Here is an 18,453-nt window from a genome sequence, read left to right on the forward strand (position 1 = left end):
AATTAAAATCCACTTTCATAAACATTTTAGTTGACTTCCTCTAATCTCCTCTATCTGAATTTCCTCTTAATTTGAAGGTAGCAGTTTCCAATATCATTATTTAATAAAACAATATTACAGTCATATTCCAATTTCTTTACCTTTCTTATACTACATTTCCTTATTGATACATTTAAGTCTAATTTAGTCCTAAGCCTGGTTGGTTCTTTCAAGTGGTTACATATCTTTAATATTAGAATATTTATTCAAATAGTCATTAAATTTCTTCCAATCTTCTTGGTAGTCCTCTTCTTTCTGGTTGCGGATTCTCCCGGTGAGATCAGCCAACTCCATAAATTCCATCATCTCCTTTATGTTTACTTTTAAAAGCAGCCAGTTGCCATCCCTCAAGGTCTCAAAAACACAGGAACCAGCACGGTGCACTCCAGATGTTGCTGCACTCCAGCTCCCATCATCCTTTGCTGCTGGCCATGTGGATGGGGCTGATGGGAGTTGAAGTACAACAACATTGAGGGGGGCGACGCATTGGCTTCCCATGGTATGTGGCCCATTTCAGCTGGAGAGGGGTTCGAATACAGGGTTCAAATACAGGGTGGCAAAGATGGTGTGTCTTTCAAGTTTTCTCTCCACCTCCCCCCTTGTCCCTCCCAGTGCTGAAAATGGGGAGAAGGCAGCTAAGGAGGAGGAAGAAGAGAAGAAGGAGGAGGAGAAGGAAGAGGAGGAGGAGAAGCCCAAGGAGGAGGAAGAACCACCAGCCAAGCAGAAGAAGAAGGTGGCCCAGAGGGACAAGAAGCAGGCGGAGGAAGGAGGCTCGGAGTTTTGGAACGAGCTGGAGATCCAGAGGACAAAGTTCCTGGTAAGGGAGATGACCGGAGACATTTGGGCTCCACGTTTCCGAATTATGCGTCATGTAGAGAAAGCAGGTGTGGGGGGCATTTTCCTCCCCGTGTCATAATGCTAGAACCCGATGGGACCATCCATTGGAGCTGAACCATGGGAGACAGACAAAGGTAAAGGGACCCCTGACCCTTAGGTCCAGTTGCAGATGACTCTGGGGTTGTGGCTCTCATCTCGCTTTACTGGCTGAGGGAGCCGGCGTACGGCTTCCGGGTCACGTGGCCAGCATGACTAAGCTGCTTCTGGCGAACCAGAGCAGCGCACGAAATGCCGTTTACCTTCCCGCTGGAGCGGTACCTATTTATCTACTTGCACTTTGAGGTGCTTTTGAACTGCTAGGTTGGCAGGAGCAGGGACCGAGCAACGGGAGCTCACCCCATCGCGGGGATTCGAACCGCTGACCTTCTGATCGGCAAGCCCTAGGCTCTGTGGTTTAACCCACAGCGCCACAAAGAGGCAATTTTTCACCCACCACAGAGTTGAACTATGGACTCTCCTCCCACAACCATATGGCAACGGCCATCAACTTGAATGTCTTTAAAGTGCGGTTGAACCAATTAATGGAGACTGTCCGTGGTTGCTGGGCACTGGGATGTTCTGCTTCCGCAATCAGTCTGCCTCTGAATACCAGTTGCTTGGGGAAGTCTTCGTGGCCCTTTGGCCTGGTCCATCAGGGCTTTCCCAATGTTCCTAAAGACATGCACCCCCACATTGTTCTTCTCTTCTTATCCACCCTCTTTGCAGAATTACCTGTCCAGGAATTTCTACAATCTCCGCTTTCTCGCCCTCTTCTTGGCCTTTGCTATCAACTTCATTTTGCTCTTCTATAAGGTAAGTAGCTCTGCCGTATTTTAAATAGTTGCAACCTTCCCTGAGGATGAATGGTGCATAATAAATTTTAATAGCCACCACAACAGTAACAAAACATCCTGGGAGCCAAAACAACTGGGCACAGCTTGTGGGAGGGCAAATGGTTGGAGCCAAGAACTCTTGCCAGGGTAGGGACCCTCAGACCTGCAGGGCAAATGTGCCCCCCACAGACCTCTCTCTCTCTCTCTGGCCCTTGGCACATTCCCCATCCCACACCCCTCTCTGGCCCTGCTTTGCAACCCAAGTCCTCCCCCCCCGGCTGGATCGTGTCCTTGGAATCAGCTTTTGCCCCTTGCCTGGGTGCCTGTGCTGGTCCCATGGGTTACCCGAGAGGCGAGGTCCAAGTCCAGTCCGTGGTCAAAGGTGCACGTGGAGGCTGCCCATAGTAGCTGAAGCTGGGTGCAGGGCAGGGAGTCGGGTGAAGTCAGGAACAGGCATGCAAGCAGGGAGCCAGGGTGGGTCAGGAGCTCAGGGAGGAAAGCAGGGCAGGGTTCAGGCAGGACCTGGCTACCAACAATGTTGCTCCCGCAACTTGGGACTGGAGCTGGCCGGCTTTTATCTGCCCCGAGGCATAGGGCGGCCCCGATCCTCTGGTGACTCTCCTCTCCTGGCCTGGAGGCGAGCACTCCTCCTGCGGGAACTTAGTTCCCTCCGCCTCTCTGCCCTGAGCCTCTGCAGCTCAGGAGAGGCTGGAGGGTTACCGGACCCAGAGGCAACCTCAGCTTCCTCTGACGGGGCTGAGAGTGGAGCACCTGCAGGCAATGGGTCCTCCATCACCTCTGGAGCCAGAGCAGACTCAGCTGGTGCCTGCACCCAAGGATCCAGCACAGGTGAGGACCCTTCAGGCTCATGCCCCAGCCCCGGCTCAGCTGGTTCTGGAGGCGGGGAATCCTGTGCAGGCTGGGATTCCTCAGGTTCAGCATCCGAGTCCGAATCCCAGGCCATCACAGTGCCAGAGAGGGGCATTTGACAATGCGGGCAGAAACTAGCCTGTCGCATGAAGGCAAAGCTCGCATCCTTCGCTCCACCAACTTTTGCCTCTGACCCTGCCCACCACTGGAAGGTGGACCCAGAAGGGAACATGACCCTCGGGCTGAAGAAAGGTTCCCCAGCCCTGACTTGGTGACTAAGCTGTAAGAGCAAGACCTTCCTGGCTCGAGGGTCACAACTTTCCTTCCCAACCTCCTCCTCCTCCTCTCTTGCCATTCCCAGGTTTCCGACACCCCTCCTGGCGAGGAGGAGTTTGAGGGCTCTGGGTTCGATGGGGATTTGGAGTCTGGCTCTGGAGGCGGCTCTGGCTTTGGTGGCGGGGACGACGATGGCGGGGACGGCAACGGCAACGGGGATGAGGACGACGAAGACAGCGTGGTCTACTTCTTCCTGGAGGAGAGCACGGGCTACATGCAGCCAGCCTTGCAGTTCCTGGCCATCTTCCACACGCTGGTGGCCTTCCTCTGCATCATCGGCTACAACTGCCTGAAGGTGCCGCTGGTCATCTTCAAGCGTGAGAAGGAGCTGGCGCGGAAGCTGGAGTTTGACGGCCTCTACATCACGGAGCAGCCGGAGGACGACGACATCAAGGGACAGTGGGACCGCCTGGTGCTCAATGCTCCGTGAGTCCATCTGTGGGGAGGGGAGGGGCTAAGCGGCGGCTCCTCCCCCCTCTGGGCAACTGCCCCGCCTCCTAAAGGTTCAGAAAAAGGGGAGAGGGCTTCCCATAGTGCAGCTGGGCTAAACCCTCCTCGGGGCAATAGGGTAAAACCAACTGGCAAGGAGGTTCAGGACAGTCCAGCACTGCTTGGCACAGTGCACCTGTCATTCAGCTTGGACACTGAGGTCCAGCTCCGAGGGCCTTCTGGCGGTTCCCTCCCTGCAAGAAGTGAGATTACAGGGAACCAGGCAGAGGGCCTTCTCGGCAGTGGCACCCTGCCTGTGGAACGCCCTTCCGTCAAACGTCAAGGAAATACAGTGGTACCTTGGGTTAAGTACTTAATTCGTTCCGGAGGTCCGTTCTTAACCTGAAACTGTTCTTAAGCCGAAGCACCACTTTAGCTAATGGGGCCTCCTGCTGCTGCCACGCCACCGCTGCACGATTTCTGTTCTCATCCTGAAGCAAAGTTCTTAACCTAAGGTGCTATTTCTGGGTTAGCGGAGTCTGTAACCTGAAGCGTATGTAACCCAAGGTACCACTGTAAATAACTATCTGACTTTTAGAAGACATCTGAAGACAGCCCTGTTTAGGGAAGTTTTTAATGTTTGATGTCAAAACAAAAAAAATTTTTCCTTCCAGTAGCACCTTAAAGACCAACTAAGTTAGTTCTTGGTATGAGCTTTCGTGTGCATGCACACTTCTTCAGATACACTGAATCTCGTGCATGCACACGAAAGCTCATACCAAGAACTAACTTAGTTGGTCTTTAAGGTGCTACTGGAAGGAAAAAAAAAATTTGTTTTGACTATGGCAGACCAGCATGGCTACCTTTCTGTAAATGTTTGATGTTTTATTGTGCTTTTAATATTCTGTTGAGAGATGCCCAGAGTGGCTGAGGAAACCCAGCCAGATGGGCAGGGTATAAATAATAAAATATATATTTATTTATTTATTTATTTATTTGCCATCACAAGATGCAGCAGTGGCCAAACACGTTTGCAGAGGAGAAAAGGGGCCAGGCAAAAACTCATGGAGGGATATTGCCTGTTGATGGCTCTTATGCCATGATAGCGAAAAGGCCTTGTTCGGAGAGGGCGCTGTGGATAAGTGCAGGGGAAGGCCAGCCCTTGCACCCATGTTTGAGAGCTTCCTACTTAAGCTGACCACTCACAGAAACAGAAAGCTGGGCTGAGCGGGCCTTTGAGCGGACGCAGCAGGTTGGAAGGCTGAGAGTCTGTACTAAACAGACATGATGTTGATGAGTGAGGAGGAAGGTCCAGGGTTGCCAGTTAAACAGTGGGGAGGGGAAGAAGATTGGCTGAGTGAAGAGGATCAGGTGGAAGGGCTTTTGGGGAGAAGTGGGTTTTGCAGAGGGAGGGAGGGAGGGAGAGAAATGGCCCTGGCAGGTCGGGGAGCCTTCATCGGAGCAGGAAGAACGAATGGTATTCTTAATGGGTTTTGTCCCCCTCTTCTCTCCCCTTGCCAGGTCATTCCCAAGCAACTACTGGGACAAATTTATCAAGAGAAAGGTGAGATCTTCCACCATTGTCTAGGCTAGGGAAACAAAGGCCTTGGGCTCTCCTGATCTAAGGCAGGGGTGGTTAACAAGATGGAGAAGCCCATCTTTTCTTAACCACATCCCTCCCCCCTTCCAGGTGCTAAACAAATACGGTGACATCTATGGGCGGGAAAGAATTGCAGAACTGCTGGGAATAGATCTGGCCAGTCTGGAAATCACAGCGCAGAACGAGAAAAAAACTGAGCCAGACACGTCTCTCATAACATGGTGAGGAGGATGGGCAGAGCTGGCAGTGGGGCAAAGGCGAAGCTGCTTGGGCCTATGCTTCCCAAGCGTGGGACAAGGGGAAGTGTGGACAGGCCCTTTGGGATGCACGTAGCAAAACAGAACGTATGAATTTACATGCACACTTGCATTCCTCCTTATCCTCCCTTTCTCTTCTACTAGGATTACCTCTATTGACATCAAGTACAAGGTCTGGAAATTCGGAGTGATCTTCACTGACAACGTGAGTGAGAAGATGCAGTTAGAGGTCTGGGGGGCAGGAGGTTCAACTTTCAATATTTATGCCAATTGGTGCCACAGCCTGGCAAACACTGGCTAAAGGGGAGGGAAGCCAATCAGACAAGCACAATCCCCACTGTAAGCTGGGGGAGATGCGAGGGCATCGCCTGCTAGGGGAATTCCCTATCTCTACATGTTTTCTATGATAGTTCAACATAATTCAGTGCCCAGAGAATCATAGGTAAAGGTAAAGGGGAACCCTGACCATTAGCTCCAGTCGTGGCCGACTCTGGGGTTGTGGCTCTCATCTCGCTTTATTGGCTGAGGGAGCCGGCGTACAGCTTCTGGGTCATGTGGTCAGCATGACGAAGCCGCTTCTGGCGAACCAGAGCAGTGCATGGAAACCCTGTTTACCTTCCCGCCAGAGTGGTACCTATTTATCTACTTGCACTGGTGTGTTTTTGGACTGCTAGATGGGCAGGAGCTGGGACCGAACAAGGGGAGCTCACCCCGTCGTGGGGATTCGAACCGCCGACCTTCCGATCGGCAAGTCCTAGGCTCTGTGGTTTAACCCACAGTGCCACCCGCATCCCATAGAGAATCCTAGTTCTTCCCTAAAAAGACAGGAGCAGAGATTCTAGACCTCATACTTGCAATGAAAAGGCTGCATACACCTCTCTATCCTGCGCTCATCTACTCAGCAGCGGAGCAAGCCGATTGGGTGCCTGGGGTGGCGTGCGTGCCCTGCGCCCAGATGTGTGGCCAGCCGCCTGTGGGGGTGTGGCCAGCCACCCGCAGGGGCGGGGCAAGTCGGGGCAGGATGCTCCACGGGGCCTCCGAGGAGTCTGCCTGCCTCTTCCCACTCAGCCGCCCTACAGCTGAGGGGGAGGCAGCGGGTGGACCGTTTGGGGCCACACGTAGCCTGTGGGCGCCCAAGCCACTGTGTCACTCCCAGCCAGGAGAGACACGTGGCTCGGGCGCACTGCAGGCCCCACGTTGAGTGCTGTCTGCCATTTTGTCACTCCCCTCAGTGCTGACACCCGGGGCGACCCGCCCCCAATGCACCCCCTTCCTCTGCCCCTGCGTCTACTGCCCATTTCTTTCTGTAGAAACAAAAAGTGCCCAGATGTCTAAATTGCTTGAAAACCAGAATAACTGAATCAGAATAAAACTAATGAATTATCTAGTTGACTCAGATACTGATGTTGTGGAGTTCTGCACATGTATTTGGCTGGGCAGGATCGACCGTTTGTTTGTTTGTTTATGATCCTTCATCCGAAGATCACAGGGCAGTTTACAATATAAAAACACAAAAATGTGTACCATTGTAATGAACAAAAACAATACCCCCCACCCAACCAAGTAAAGTCTTGGTCAGCGGTAGGTTTTCAGGTCGGAGATTAGCAAGTGGGGAGAACACACAGGCATCCTTCCAAGCCCTATTCTTAGTGGATGGTACTCACCTGTGATCATATTTTGCCTCATGAACTGGCAGTAGAGTAGGTGGGGTGGCCCCTGGGCTGGGAGCCATCTGATGCTGCAGCCCTGCATCTGCTAAGCTGAGAGGACGGCATCAAAACCTTCCACCCCTTTCCCCCAACATGGGCGTCCCGCTGTGCCCTCGCTCTCCATCCTGCCTCTGTCACAACCCATCCATGTCTCTCCCCCCTGCAGTCCTTCCTGTACCTCTTCTGGTACATGGTGATGTCCGTTCTCGGCCACTACAACAACTTCTTCTTCGCCTCCCACCTCCTGGACATCGCCATGGGCGTCAAGACCCTAAGGACCATCCTCTCATCCGTCACCCACAACGGCAAACAGGTAGCGGGGCTGTGGGGCGCTCAGATCAAATGGGGGGGCCACCCTGGCTCATGGTATGCACCCCTCCCACACGTTCGCCTTCTTCACTGTTATTTATTTATATACTGTGTAATGCCAAAGTTAGGTTTTCACATCTGGAAAAACCAATTACACAACAATTAAGACTGAAAGTCCCCACCCTCCCCACACCTGCCTAAGTTTTCTCCTCACCTGAGTCCTTCCCAAGCAATCTGAGACTGCACCTGTGTACCTGCCTTTGCTTCTCCCACTTCATGCCTCTCCTGGTTCTGGGAGAGTAGCAGGGAGCAGAGCCGATCACGGCAGGAGAGGGAGACTCCCTGACTTCTTCACCAGACTGACTCACCTCTGCTTCTGGCCCCTCCCTCCTCTCCAGCCTCCACTTCTGCCTCTACTTCTGGACTGCTCTCTGCCACCGCCTCGTCCCGCTCACTAAACCCTGTTACCTCTTCCGCTTCTGACACCTTCTCCCCGCAGTCTGCTCCCTCTTCTCCCTCTGACCACTCATCCTTGCCCCACCACCACTCCCCAGGCTCTGAGCCTTCTTCCCTTGGGGGTCCCCCATCTGGTTCCTCCCAGCACTCCTCTGCGTCCAACCAGTATGACATCTGGGACATCATTTGCTGCATGATCATGGACCTCCTCTCACACGTGTGACCTCTTTCCCCCCCCCCCCCCAGCTGCTAATGACGGTGGGGCTCTTGGCGGTGGTCGTCTACCTCTACACCGTGGTCGCCTTCAACTTTTTCCGCAAGTTCTACAACAAGAGCGAGGACGAAGATGAGCCTGACATGAAATGTGACGACATGATGACGGTAAGACAAGGACAGAGGCTCCCCGTGCTTTTTTGGCTTTGTCCCCCCCCCCAAAAAAGGGCTTAAATCTGTTGGAAAGCAGCTTTGCTTCCTACGGCGACCGCCCACGTTCCCTGGGCTTTGCCATCACTTCTGGTCAAGCAGGTGCAGCAGGCTGCTGATACAATAGGAGAACCATTTTGACTCCCAACAGACGCCGCTGACTTTTTCCTAAAGCCGGCGAAATTTGGGAGGGCAGGAATGTTCAGGGAAGCTCAAGCAGAGCATCTCGGTGTCCTCGCATCTCTTGTTCCAAGAGCAGGGTGAATGTCAGACTGCCACTGTCCCCAAGTGGGGAGGGACCAGTTCTTAATGTTTAGGAAACAGATCCTGGGGGTTCAAGTCTTTCTGGAAATGCCAGATCGGGAGGGGGGCGGATTCATATAGGACGATTCCTCCATTAGTACCCAGCAGAGAGGAAAATGTAAGATAGTTTTCCAGGTTGACAAGGTGACACGGTTAGAAATGCTCCCTCTTAGGGAACGTTCTTTCATATGTGGTGGACTTGTAAAGGGGTAAAAGAGTATTGGGAAATGATCCATAATGAATTGGTGGGAGGGAAAATGTTTAAAAGTACTTTCTCAAAAAAACCAGAGTCTTTTCTGTTGGAGATAATTCAGACTGAAATCCCCAGGTGTCGTAATATAAAAAATTAGAAACTACTTGAAAGTACCAAATAGGCCTAGGATTAAATTAGGATTTAAATAAATAAATGGGATTTAGAACAGTAAGAAAAGTGAATAAGTTAGTTCATAACTGGAAATATTTTTGTTTAATAATGATATTGGAAAGCTGTTACAACCAGATACAAGAAAGTTCAGAAGGGAAGGACTAGAGGAAGTCAATTAATATGTACATAAGGTTGGATTTTTAAAGAATTAAGTTTGTTTTTATTGTTTATTTGTTATGGTGGTGGGTGGGATGGATTTTGTACTGTGTCGTCTTTTTTTGATGTACCGTATTTTTCGCTCGATAACACGCACCTGACCATAACACGCACATAGGATTTAGAGGAGGAAAACAAGGGAAAAAAATCTGAATGAAACAGTGGATGTATCATTTTTGTGCTTCATGCTGTGGCCACAGACATGTGATTTGACGGTGAGTTTGGGGTAGCCCAATGCAAAAATCCTGAGAATCCATGTTGATCTGTGCTTTGTAACCACGTTTTTGCACCATTGCAGCCCCAGGCAACAGTGGGTGCGTGATTTTTTTGGTGCAGGCTGTAGCCATGGACATGCTATGTGATCTGATGGTGAATCTGGGGTGACCCAATGCAAAGATCCTGAGGATCCATGTGGATCCATGCTTTGTAACCACGTTTTTGCACCATTGCAGCCCCAGGCAACAGTGGGTGTGTGATTTTTTTTGGTGCAGGCTGTAGCCATGACACGCTATGTGATCTGATGGTGAATCTGGGGTGACCCAATTCAAAGATCCTGAGGATCCATGTGGATCCGTGCTTTGTAACCACGTTTTTGCTCCATTGCAGCCCTGTTTTTGCATCAGATCATTGCTATGTGATCTGATGGTGAATTTGGGGTGACCCAATGCAAAGATCCTGAGGATCCATGTGGATCCGTGCTTTGTAACCACGTTTTAAGTGGGGAGGGAAGGAAAAACATAGAAGGGACAAGGAGCACGAGAGGGGTGTGCGGAGAAGCAGCTGGCTAAGAATGCAAGAGAGTGGTTTAAAGGGGGGGGAGGAAGGCAAAAGTCCCCACCCACCCACCCAAGCCAGCCCTCTCTCTCTCTCTCTCTCTCTCTCTCTCTCTCTCTCCTGCATGTTTTCCGCTGCCTGCGAGTCCCTAGACGCAGCAGCAGCAGCACCGGAGCACAGAGAGGAATTAGAGGGAAGGACGCTCTGCTTTCCCCTCTGCTTGCCTGGAGGGGAGGGGATTTGCCTGCTCTTTGTTCCGTTTGAGCAAACACAGTAACGAAACAGAAGAGGGTGGGCAGTAAGACCCTGAGGCAGAATGCAGGAAAGCAGCAGCCTCCTCTCCTCCGTGACGGCGCGATATGATTTTTGCCTGATTTTTGCCCTGTACTTGGGACAGTCAGCTCCAGGGACCACACATTCGCTCAATAACACGCACAGACATTTCCCCTTACTTTTTAGGAGAAAAAATCTGTGTGTTACAGAGGGGAAAATACAGTACTTTTTTGTCTTTGTTTGTTGTTTTGTTATGTGAGACTTGTTATAATTGTGGGAAATTTAATATTATTTTTTTTAAAAAAATGAAATCCCCAGGTGTCAAAAAAGGTTATTTATGTATGCCACTACTGCAGCCCATGTTCTGTTAGCCCAAAAATGGAAAACGAGTGAGGTCCCAGCCAAAGAAGTGTGGCAGCTTAAGTTGACAGAATACACACAGCTTGCAGCCTTAACATATAGAATAAGAGATCAAGAAGAATATAGGTTCAGAGAAGATTGAAAAATGTTTATGAAATATATGGGAAATAACAGTGTACGACTGAAAACACTGGCAGCATTAAGATAAATTCAACCGTGTAAATAAGTTATGATGGATGTAATAATGGAGTGCTGAATGGTATCGTTTCTGTAAAATATGCAGGGATTTATGATATGTAAAATGAACCATGGAAAGAGAAGAAGGGTGTTTTAAGGGTGTTTAAATGAGAACTTTGAATTGTAAAACAGAAAATTTAATAATAAATTATATGTGAAAGAAGTGATGCCGAAGAAGCCTTGTGTGTGCAACGCTCCCTGAGCCTCTCCCTCCCTTTCCCCTCCTCTCCTCCACAGTGTTACCTGTTTCACATGTACGTGGGGGTGCGTGCTGGTGGGGGCATCGGTGACGAGATCGAGGACCCAGCAGGTGACGAGTACGAGCTTTACCGCGTCATCTTCGACATCACCTTCTTCTTCTTTGTCATTGTCATCCTGCTGGCCATCATCCAAGGTAGGTCCCGTGCGGGTCATGGTTATTATGTCCCATGGGGGTGTGGGGCGGAGTCTGTGCCAGGGCTCCTGAACTCTGTCTGCCTACCTTTCTGACTTCCTGTCCACCAGGTTTGATCATTGATGCCTTTGGGGAGCTGAGAGACCAGCAGGAGCAGGTGAAAGAGGACATGGAGGTAAGCTGGTCTCCTTCTTCCTCTCCTCCATTCCCAGCCATAGGAGGGTGGGGGGCAAGCCGGTGACTTCAATCAGAAAGTTATCGCAGACGTGGTTGTCTATCAGGGAGACTCCCTGGCCCATGACCAGGTATTTTGTGGGGAGGGACTGGGGAATCCACCTAAAACAGCCATGACATAAATATACTTTACCTAAGTATATAAACTGCATATATCTCCAAAAGTAAAATGCCTTTTCTTTTTAGCAAAAGGTGAAAAGGAGGGTCCCCTGGGAGGGAACACAGACATAGTCAACTCTGGGCACTCCTGATAATCTTCACACTGCGGGAGGGAGGGATTTGATGCATGGAAACATAGAGGGACAGCTCAGCTGGTTAGAGCAGGGGTCAGCAACCTTTTTAAGCCATGGGCTGGTCCACCGTCCCTCAGACCTTGTGGGGGGCCGGACTATATTTTGAAAAATAATAATGAACGGATTCCTGTGCCCCACAAATAACCCAGAGATGCATTTTAAATAAAAGGACACATTCTGCTCATGTAAAAACACCAGGCAGGCCGCACAAATAACCCAGAGATGCATTTTAAATAAAAGGGCACATTCTACTCATGTAAAAACACGCTGACCGTCCGCGGGCCAGATTTAGAAGGCAATTGGGCTGGATCCGGCTCCCGGGCCTTAGTTTGCCTACCCATAGGTTAGAGCAGGGATGTCCAACAGGTGGATCGCGATCTACTGGTAGATCCCTGCGAGGTTTTGGTAGATCGCGGTCGATCTCTAGCTCCCTTTCCTTAGTGTGGCTAAAACTGTCTCCTGCCCCGCCCCTCGCCCCGCCCTGTTGTATGATTTCTGCAAGGGAAGGCAGAGCTTCCTCTGCGCTGCTGTTTTGATCCATAGCGATCTTTTTGTGACTGTACCCCCTTGTCCCTTGCTTTTGCTCCCCCAAAACAGAACTTCCTCCCCCCAAAAAGCTTTCTTTAAAACCCCCAAAAACGGGGCTCTTCTCCTCCCTAAAAAAAGCTGAACAACTTTGAGCTGAACCCAAAAAAACTGGGGTAGATAACTGCCAGTTTTTAATTCTGAAAGTAGATTGCAGTCTCTTGAGAGTTGGCCACCCCGGGTCAGAGCATGGTGCTGATAGCACCAAGGTCACAGGTTTCATCCCCGTAAGGGACAGTTGCACATTCCTGGAGTGCAGGGGGTTGGGCTACAGGATCCTCAGAATCCCTTCCAACTCTCGGATTCTGTGATTCTATGGCTGCAGTTGGGGTTGGGGTTGGCTTGACCCATTGTGGAGAGACAGGACCCTAGCTCCCTCTTTGCCTTCAACTGTCTTCTCACACTGTTGCTTCCATCCTGGCAGACCAAATGTTTCATCTGTGGAATCGGCAGTGACTATTTTGACACGACGCCGCACGGCTTTGAGACCCACACACTGGAGGAGCACAACTTGGCAAATTACATGTGAGCAGCTGGTTGGGGAAGCGGGAATGTTCAGGGGATTCCAACCAAACTGGAAGCGGGAGGGAAAATTCTCTTCACTGTTCACTGATTCATCCCAGAGCAGACATTGAGCTAGTTGTTGTTGCCTCAAATCCACAAACATTGTGCAATCGGTTGCATTTCCCGTGCCCTGTTTGTGTTGAGTATCCTACGCATTGTAATTAATGGGGTGGAATAACACTGGAGAAAATCCCTGTGGACCCAAGTGTGGGGGAACAGCTAAAAGAATTAGCTGGGGGCCTGGATTCAAAATGCAGGGAGCCCCAGGAGCAGAGTATTCAACTCACAAATATAAGCAGCACAGAGAAGTGGTAGGAATATAAGTTGTTAGACCTTTCTTGTCCCATTTGCAACGCTCCCCTCTTTCTATCCCTTTCACATGGAACAGACCACATACTGCTAAGTAAGTTTTAAATGCTTTACTTACAAATTCATAGGTCTGATACATGCATTGTTCCATGCAGCCGCAAGAAGAAACACAGGCAGAATATTCTTGGGTAGCAAGCTCACATACATCCTTTTCAATTCAATGGAGGGAGGGAGGGAGGGAGGGAGGGAGGGAGGGAGGGAGAGAGAGAGAGAGAGAGAGAGAGAGAGAGAGAGAGGAAGTAGAAAAGTTTCACTTCCTCCCTCTCTGGAGGTGAAGGGATTTGACCTAGCTGATTCTATCTAGCGATACAATTCTGTGGTCCTTTACCCCTTTATGCACAAACTAGCAGTCATGCATAGTTATCGTCCACAATTTCAACACAATTTATTATTTCAGTTTCACAAATTACGGTACCTAATTTCACCACAAGATAAATAACATAGTTTTTGGCAGAAGATAAACTGCAGTGGATGTTTTGCTACAGCTGACACGCACAGGGTGCAATGGAGGATGAAGCCTTCTTGCCTCCCTAGTCAGAGGCCCCTCCAAGCTCAGTAGCTGCAGTTCTGGTTCTCCTTGACAGGCATAATGTGATAAGCATGGGGGGCTGGGGGCTGTTTTTTAAAGGGCGAATTCACACATGCAGGTGTGTCTCATGGAATGCCAGAGAGAGAGAGAGAGAGAGAGAGAGAGAGAGAGAGAGAGAGAGAGAAGAGTTGCGCTTGAGATGGTACAGAAGCCACCTGCCACAGGTATTTCGTATGTGCAACACATCCCTTGACGTTGCACCCATCTAGTGATGGCTACGCCTGCGTGAACTTGCACAACGCGCATGGGAAGAACCAGGAATGTCTGTTTGGCAAGCAGAATGGGGACGGGTGTCACATCACCCAGGAGCTACCCATGCAAGGGGTGAGGGAAGCTGAAACTGGGAGCACAGGAAGCGTACTGACAAATTACCCTTCCGCCAACATCCCCTTCTCTGTGCTGGTCAAGAAAAGTCTTGCATGCAGACAGCAGCCCTTATCAGCCATGAAGCAGCCTCTCCAAAAAGCTTCCCATTCCCCAGGCGCTGCAGCTGCAAGCGTGGCGAAGGGGCTGCCGATCTCTCAGCTGGGAGGCAAGATTTCCTCAACCTGCATTCCTGGCACGGAAGGAAAGAGAGATTTGGGGGGGGGGGCTCTTTTCCTAGCACAGGACTTGCCTCTTCCCCAAAGCAATGGACTAAAGGCAATCTGGATCCTCAGATATTGTTGGACTGCAACTTCCATCATCCCTGGCCACTGGCCCTGGCAGCTAGGGATGGCGGGATTTGTAGTCCAACTGCACCTGGGGACCCAAGGTTGAGAAAAGGCTGGATGAAGACCTCTGTAGCCCCGCCTCTGACCTCATTGCTTTCTGCCTCTCTTCCCTCTACAGGTTCTTCCTCATGTATCTCATCAACAAGGATGAAACGGAGCACACTGGCCAGGTGAGGGGGAAGCCCTAATCTTACCAGAAGTGGAAGTAGGGCAGAAGTGACAGGCACCTGTCACTTTAAGGAAGGGTTGGTGGGGGAACCCAGGCCCCCTCTCTCTGGACCTCAGGCCCCTATTTGGACCCCCAGTGTTTCTCCCAATAATTTTTATTATTTGCAAATATCTTAAACACCATACAGCTTAACAATATGCCTAAGGAAAACATGCCTAAGGAAACCTCACCAGGCTTCTGGTCCAAAATGAGATATTTAGATGAAGCGGAATTAGGCTACAACCAGGTAGAATACCCCCAGGAGGAGGCCTTGTATAGCAAAGGCCCAGTCTCTACCAACGTGAGCTCTCTATATTTACCATCTGACACCATAGAATACCTGGGCAGCTCTCCATGTAAGGATGATAGTCGGCTGCCATGCGGAATGGTAAACTCCAACAGTACCTTGGAAGATAATTGACAAGGAGTGGATCTTGGTAAAGCCAACCTTAGCTTTTTATCATGGAATATCAGGATGGCAAAAAAGGCAGCTGATCCATCCTTTGCTAAATTTATCCAAGGCTACGACATAGTATTTATCCAAGGGTACGACATAGTATTTATCCAAGGCTACGACATAGTATTTATCCAAGGCTACGACATAGTATTTATCCAAGGCTACGACATAGTATTTATCCAAGGCTACGACATAGTATTTATCCAAGGCTACGACATAGTATTTATCCAAGGCTACGACATAGTATTTATCCAAGGCTACGACATAGTATTTATCCAAGGCTACGACATAGTATTTATCCAAGGCTACGACATAGTATTTATCCAAGGCTACGACATAGTATTTATCCAAGGCTACGACATAGTATTTTTACAGGAGACATGGCTCACAGGGGACCTAGAAGTTAACGGCTTTTCCTCAATGTCCCTCACAGGATCCCCAAGCACTAAAGGGGGGAGAGTCAAGGGTGGCCTAGGCATTTTAATATCTACAAGGTTGAGGGCGTCCTTAGTAAAGTTAGAGACACTGAAACACCTGGCTATGGTCGTACTAGTGAAAAGCAGATTCTTCACCCTGCTATTGATTAATGTATATCTTCCCCCCCAAAGAGGCAAGCAGCTGATTAAAAACACCTGGCATGGGCTGGAAACATACATTGATGGTTTGATGACTCAAACCCCCGCAGCTTCAGTGCTAGTGGCTGGTGATTTTAATGCCAGAATTGGCCAGTCTGACGAAGCACTATATGCACACTTCCACGACTCGCCACCCATCGTGGAAGAAAACCATCTTATACCTACCAGACTCTCAAAAGATAAGGGATGTAATTATGCAGGTCTGTGCCTATTGCGTCTTTCTAACAAGCTGGACCTGGTCATACTAAATGGGCGCAAGAATGGGGAGACTTGTGGGGAATTTACTTTTATATCAAATGCAGGAGCTTCCACTATCGACTATGTTATGGTATCATTTAATCTCTTAAATAGAGCCCTTGAGTGCAAAGTGGAGGAGAGGGTTGATAGTGATCACTTACCGCTCTGCCTCCTCCTGGATGCAAGAAAAGACTTATTTTGCAACGATAAACTTGAAGCCCCCAGGTCCTCCAACATGGAGTTGAGATACTCACGTATTAGATGGTCCGAAAAGCTGAATGCCGAAACATCTGAAAGGCTATACTCGGACATATTCCTCATGAGAAGAGATAATCTCTTAAACTCACCATGTTCTGATTCCAGAATAATCTTGTTCCAGGATCTGATTTCACTTTTGCAACCCCACCTGACCCAAAAAAAGACATGGCGCCAACCTTTATTCCCCAACAAATCCAAACCCTGGTTTGATCAGGAATGTATTGCTACGAAGCGTTCTTTGCTGGATAAGCTTAACAATATTATTCTCCTTTAAATCTATATCTTTTTTTTAATGATTTTTATTCATTTTAAAACATATTAATTAACAAACATTCCACAAAATTTCACCTCTTATACAGTCTTTTTGGACTTCCATCAGCTCCTCTGCACATCTCCCATTTTTATAATTTCTTCTGCATTTCTTATATTCATATTGCCTTTAATTATCATAACTAATATTATCCTTTTCGTTCAATAATGCAATAATTCAAATTATTCCCCTTACAAAACTTCCTGTAAACATACAAATGTAATCTGATCATCACAATTACTTTTCATATAGTCCGTAAATTTACGCCAATCTTCCGTGAATCTCTGGTCCCGCCGGTTTTGAATTCTTCCCGTTTATCTAGTTCTGCATAGTCCATCAGTTTCATCCTCCAATCTTCTTTCGTCGGTACCTTTAAATCTATATCTTATCTGAATTAACTTCCCTCCACCCCTCTTCTGGCTTCACTGAGGTGGACCCCCAGTGTTTTTGCCTTGCTGGACTTTGTCCTTGAACTCTGACCATGCCTCGTACTTGCTCAGCGGAGAGCAGGGAGGAGTGTGAGCGTGCGTAGAAAACCGTGGTGTACGAGAGGCAAAGTTTTACATTTGCCCCTCTGCTCACTTTTGCCCCTGGCCCCACCCACTGTTGGCATGTAGCCTTCAGAAAGTTGCCCAGAAGGGAATGCGGGCCTCTCTGCATTTATGGGCCAGTGTGTGCTACACCCACCCACCCAAACACCTCCTGATTCATTCCTTAAGGCAGCTCAATTGCCTGTTCCAGAGGCAAATGGTTTGGGATGGAGAACTGGTCGTTGGAGGCAAAACCACCCAGGCTAGTCCCATGTCAGGGGCAGCACCAAGAAACCGTAAAGGCAGCTGCAGTAGGGCGTGCTGAATTTTTCAGCTTTTCACATTCCTAAAACAAGGGGTGCTAAAAAGCTGTGACGTGGCTTGGAAATTCAAAAGATAAGTTTGGTTAAATTAATATAATTTACTTTTGTGTGGTAGGTTAAATGTGTGCGAAATTGCGCAGAAATCATTAAAAATGATTGCCAAGTACTTGCATATTATTATTATTATTATTATTATTATTATTATTATTTAGCATTACCTGATATTTTCAGAAGGTAAAATTAAAATTCTTTGGTTTTTCTGAAAGCAGTTTATGTGCTGCTTTTCAAACGTAGACTTTCCAAGCCAAAAATGGTCCAGTTGCAAAGATAACAGCAGGTTTGAATTCCTCATACCCAGAAACATATTTTTAAGACCTGAATAAATTTGCAAAAAAATGGAAGTTTCACACCCTAAACCGCCCTACTGTAGCAGGCCACATGCATCTGAAGCCATCTTTCGAAACAGGAGCGGGAGGAGGGCAATAGTTTCCGAGCACGATTCAAAGTGTTGGTACTGACCTTTAAAGCCCTAAACGGCCTCGGTCCAGTATACCTGAAAGAGTGTCTCCACCTCCATGCCCGGACACTGAGGTCCAGCTCCGAGGGCCTTCTGGCAGCTCCCTCACTGCGAGAAGTGAGGTTACAGGGAACCAGGCAGAGGGCCTTCTTGGTGGTGGCACCTACCAGATGTCAAAGAGAAGAACAACTACCAGAGTTTTAGAAGACATCTGAAGGCAGCCCTGTTTAGGGAAGCTTTTAATGTTTAACAGACCACTATGTTTTAATACTTTGTTGGAAGCCACCCAGAGTGGCTGGGGAAACCCAGCCAGATGGGTGGGGTATTATTAATAATAATAATTTATTATTATATAGCCCCCCTCCCCATTGGTTTTTAGCTGTTTCCCCAGCAGCTGTTTCCCCAGCAGGGATGCTGCCCTTTCTCTTAGTCCAGGGGTCAGCAAACTTTTTCAGCAGGGGGCCGATCCACTGTCCCTCAGACTTTGTGGGGGGCCCAGACTATATTTGGGGGGGGGGATGAACAAATTCCTATGCCCCACAAATTACCCAGAGATGCATTTTAAGTAAACGG

At 49.0% G+C, this 18,453-nt stretch overlaps 1 protein-coding gene across 16 annotated transcripts in view; it reads left to right on the plus strand.

Annotated features, from left to right (window-relative positions):
• Positions 1-18,453, plus strand: part of RYR1 (ryanodine receptor 1) — a 207,866-nt gene that overhangs the window by 188,877 nt on the left and 536 nt on the right. For all 16 annotated transcript variants that reach the window (XM_053401808.1, XM_053401813.1, XM_053401815.1 and 13 more), the window contains 12 exons: positions 652-856; positions 1,642-1,728; positions 2,980-3,380; positions 4,905-4,947; positions 5,074-5,204; positions 5,385-5,445; positions 7,116-7,262; positions 7,961-8,095; positions 10,902-11,058; positions 11,169-11,233; positions 12,595-12,695; positions 14,524-14,575. In XM_053401808.1, the coding sequence (XP_053257783.1) occupies positions 652-856; positions 1,642-1,728; positions 2,980-3,380; positions 4,905-4,947; positions 5,074-5,204; positions 5,385-5,445; positions 7,116-7,262; positions 7,961-8,095; positions 10,902-11,058; positions 11,169-11,233; positions 12,595-12,695; positions 14,524-14,575 (1,585 nt within the window). The remainder of the gene's footprint in view (positions 1-651; positions 857-1,641; positions 1,729-2,979; positions 3,381-4,904; positions 4,948-5,073; positions 5,205-5,384; positions 5,446-7,115; positions 7,263-7,960; positions 8,096-10,901; positions 11,059-11,168; positions 11,234-12,594; positions 12,696-14,523; positions 14,576-18,453) is intronic.

The sequence above is a fragment of the Podarcis raffonei genome, chromosome 8, assembly GCF_027172205.1.
Source record: "Podarcis raffonei isolate rPodRaf1 chromosome 8, rPodRaf1.pri, whole genome shotgun sequence".
Lineage (NCBI taxonomy): Eukaryota > Metazoa > Chordata > Lepidosauria > Squamata > Lacertidae > Podarcis > Podarcis raffonei.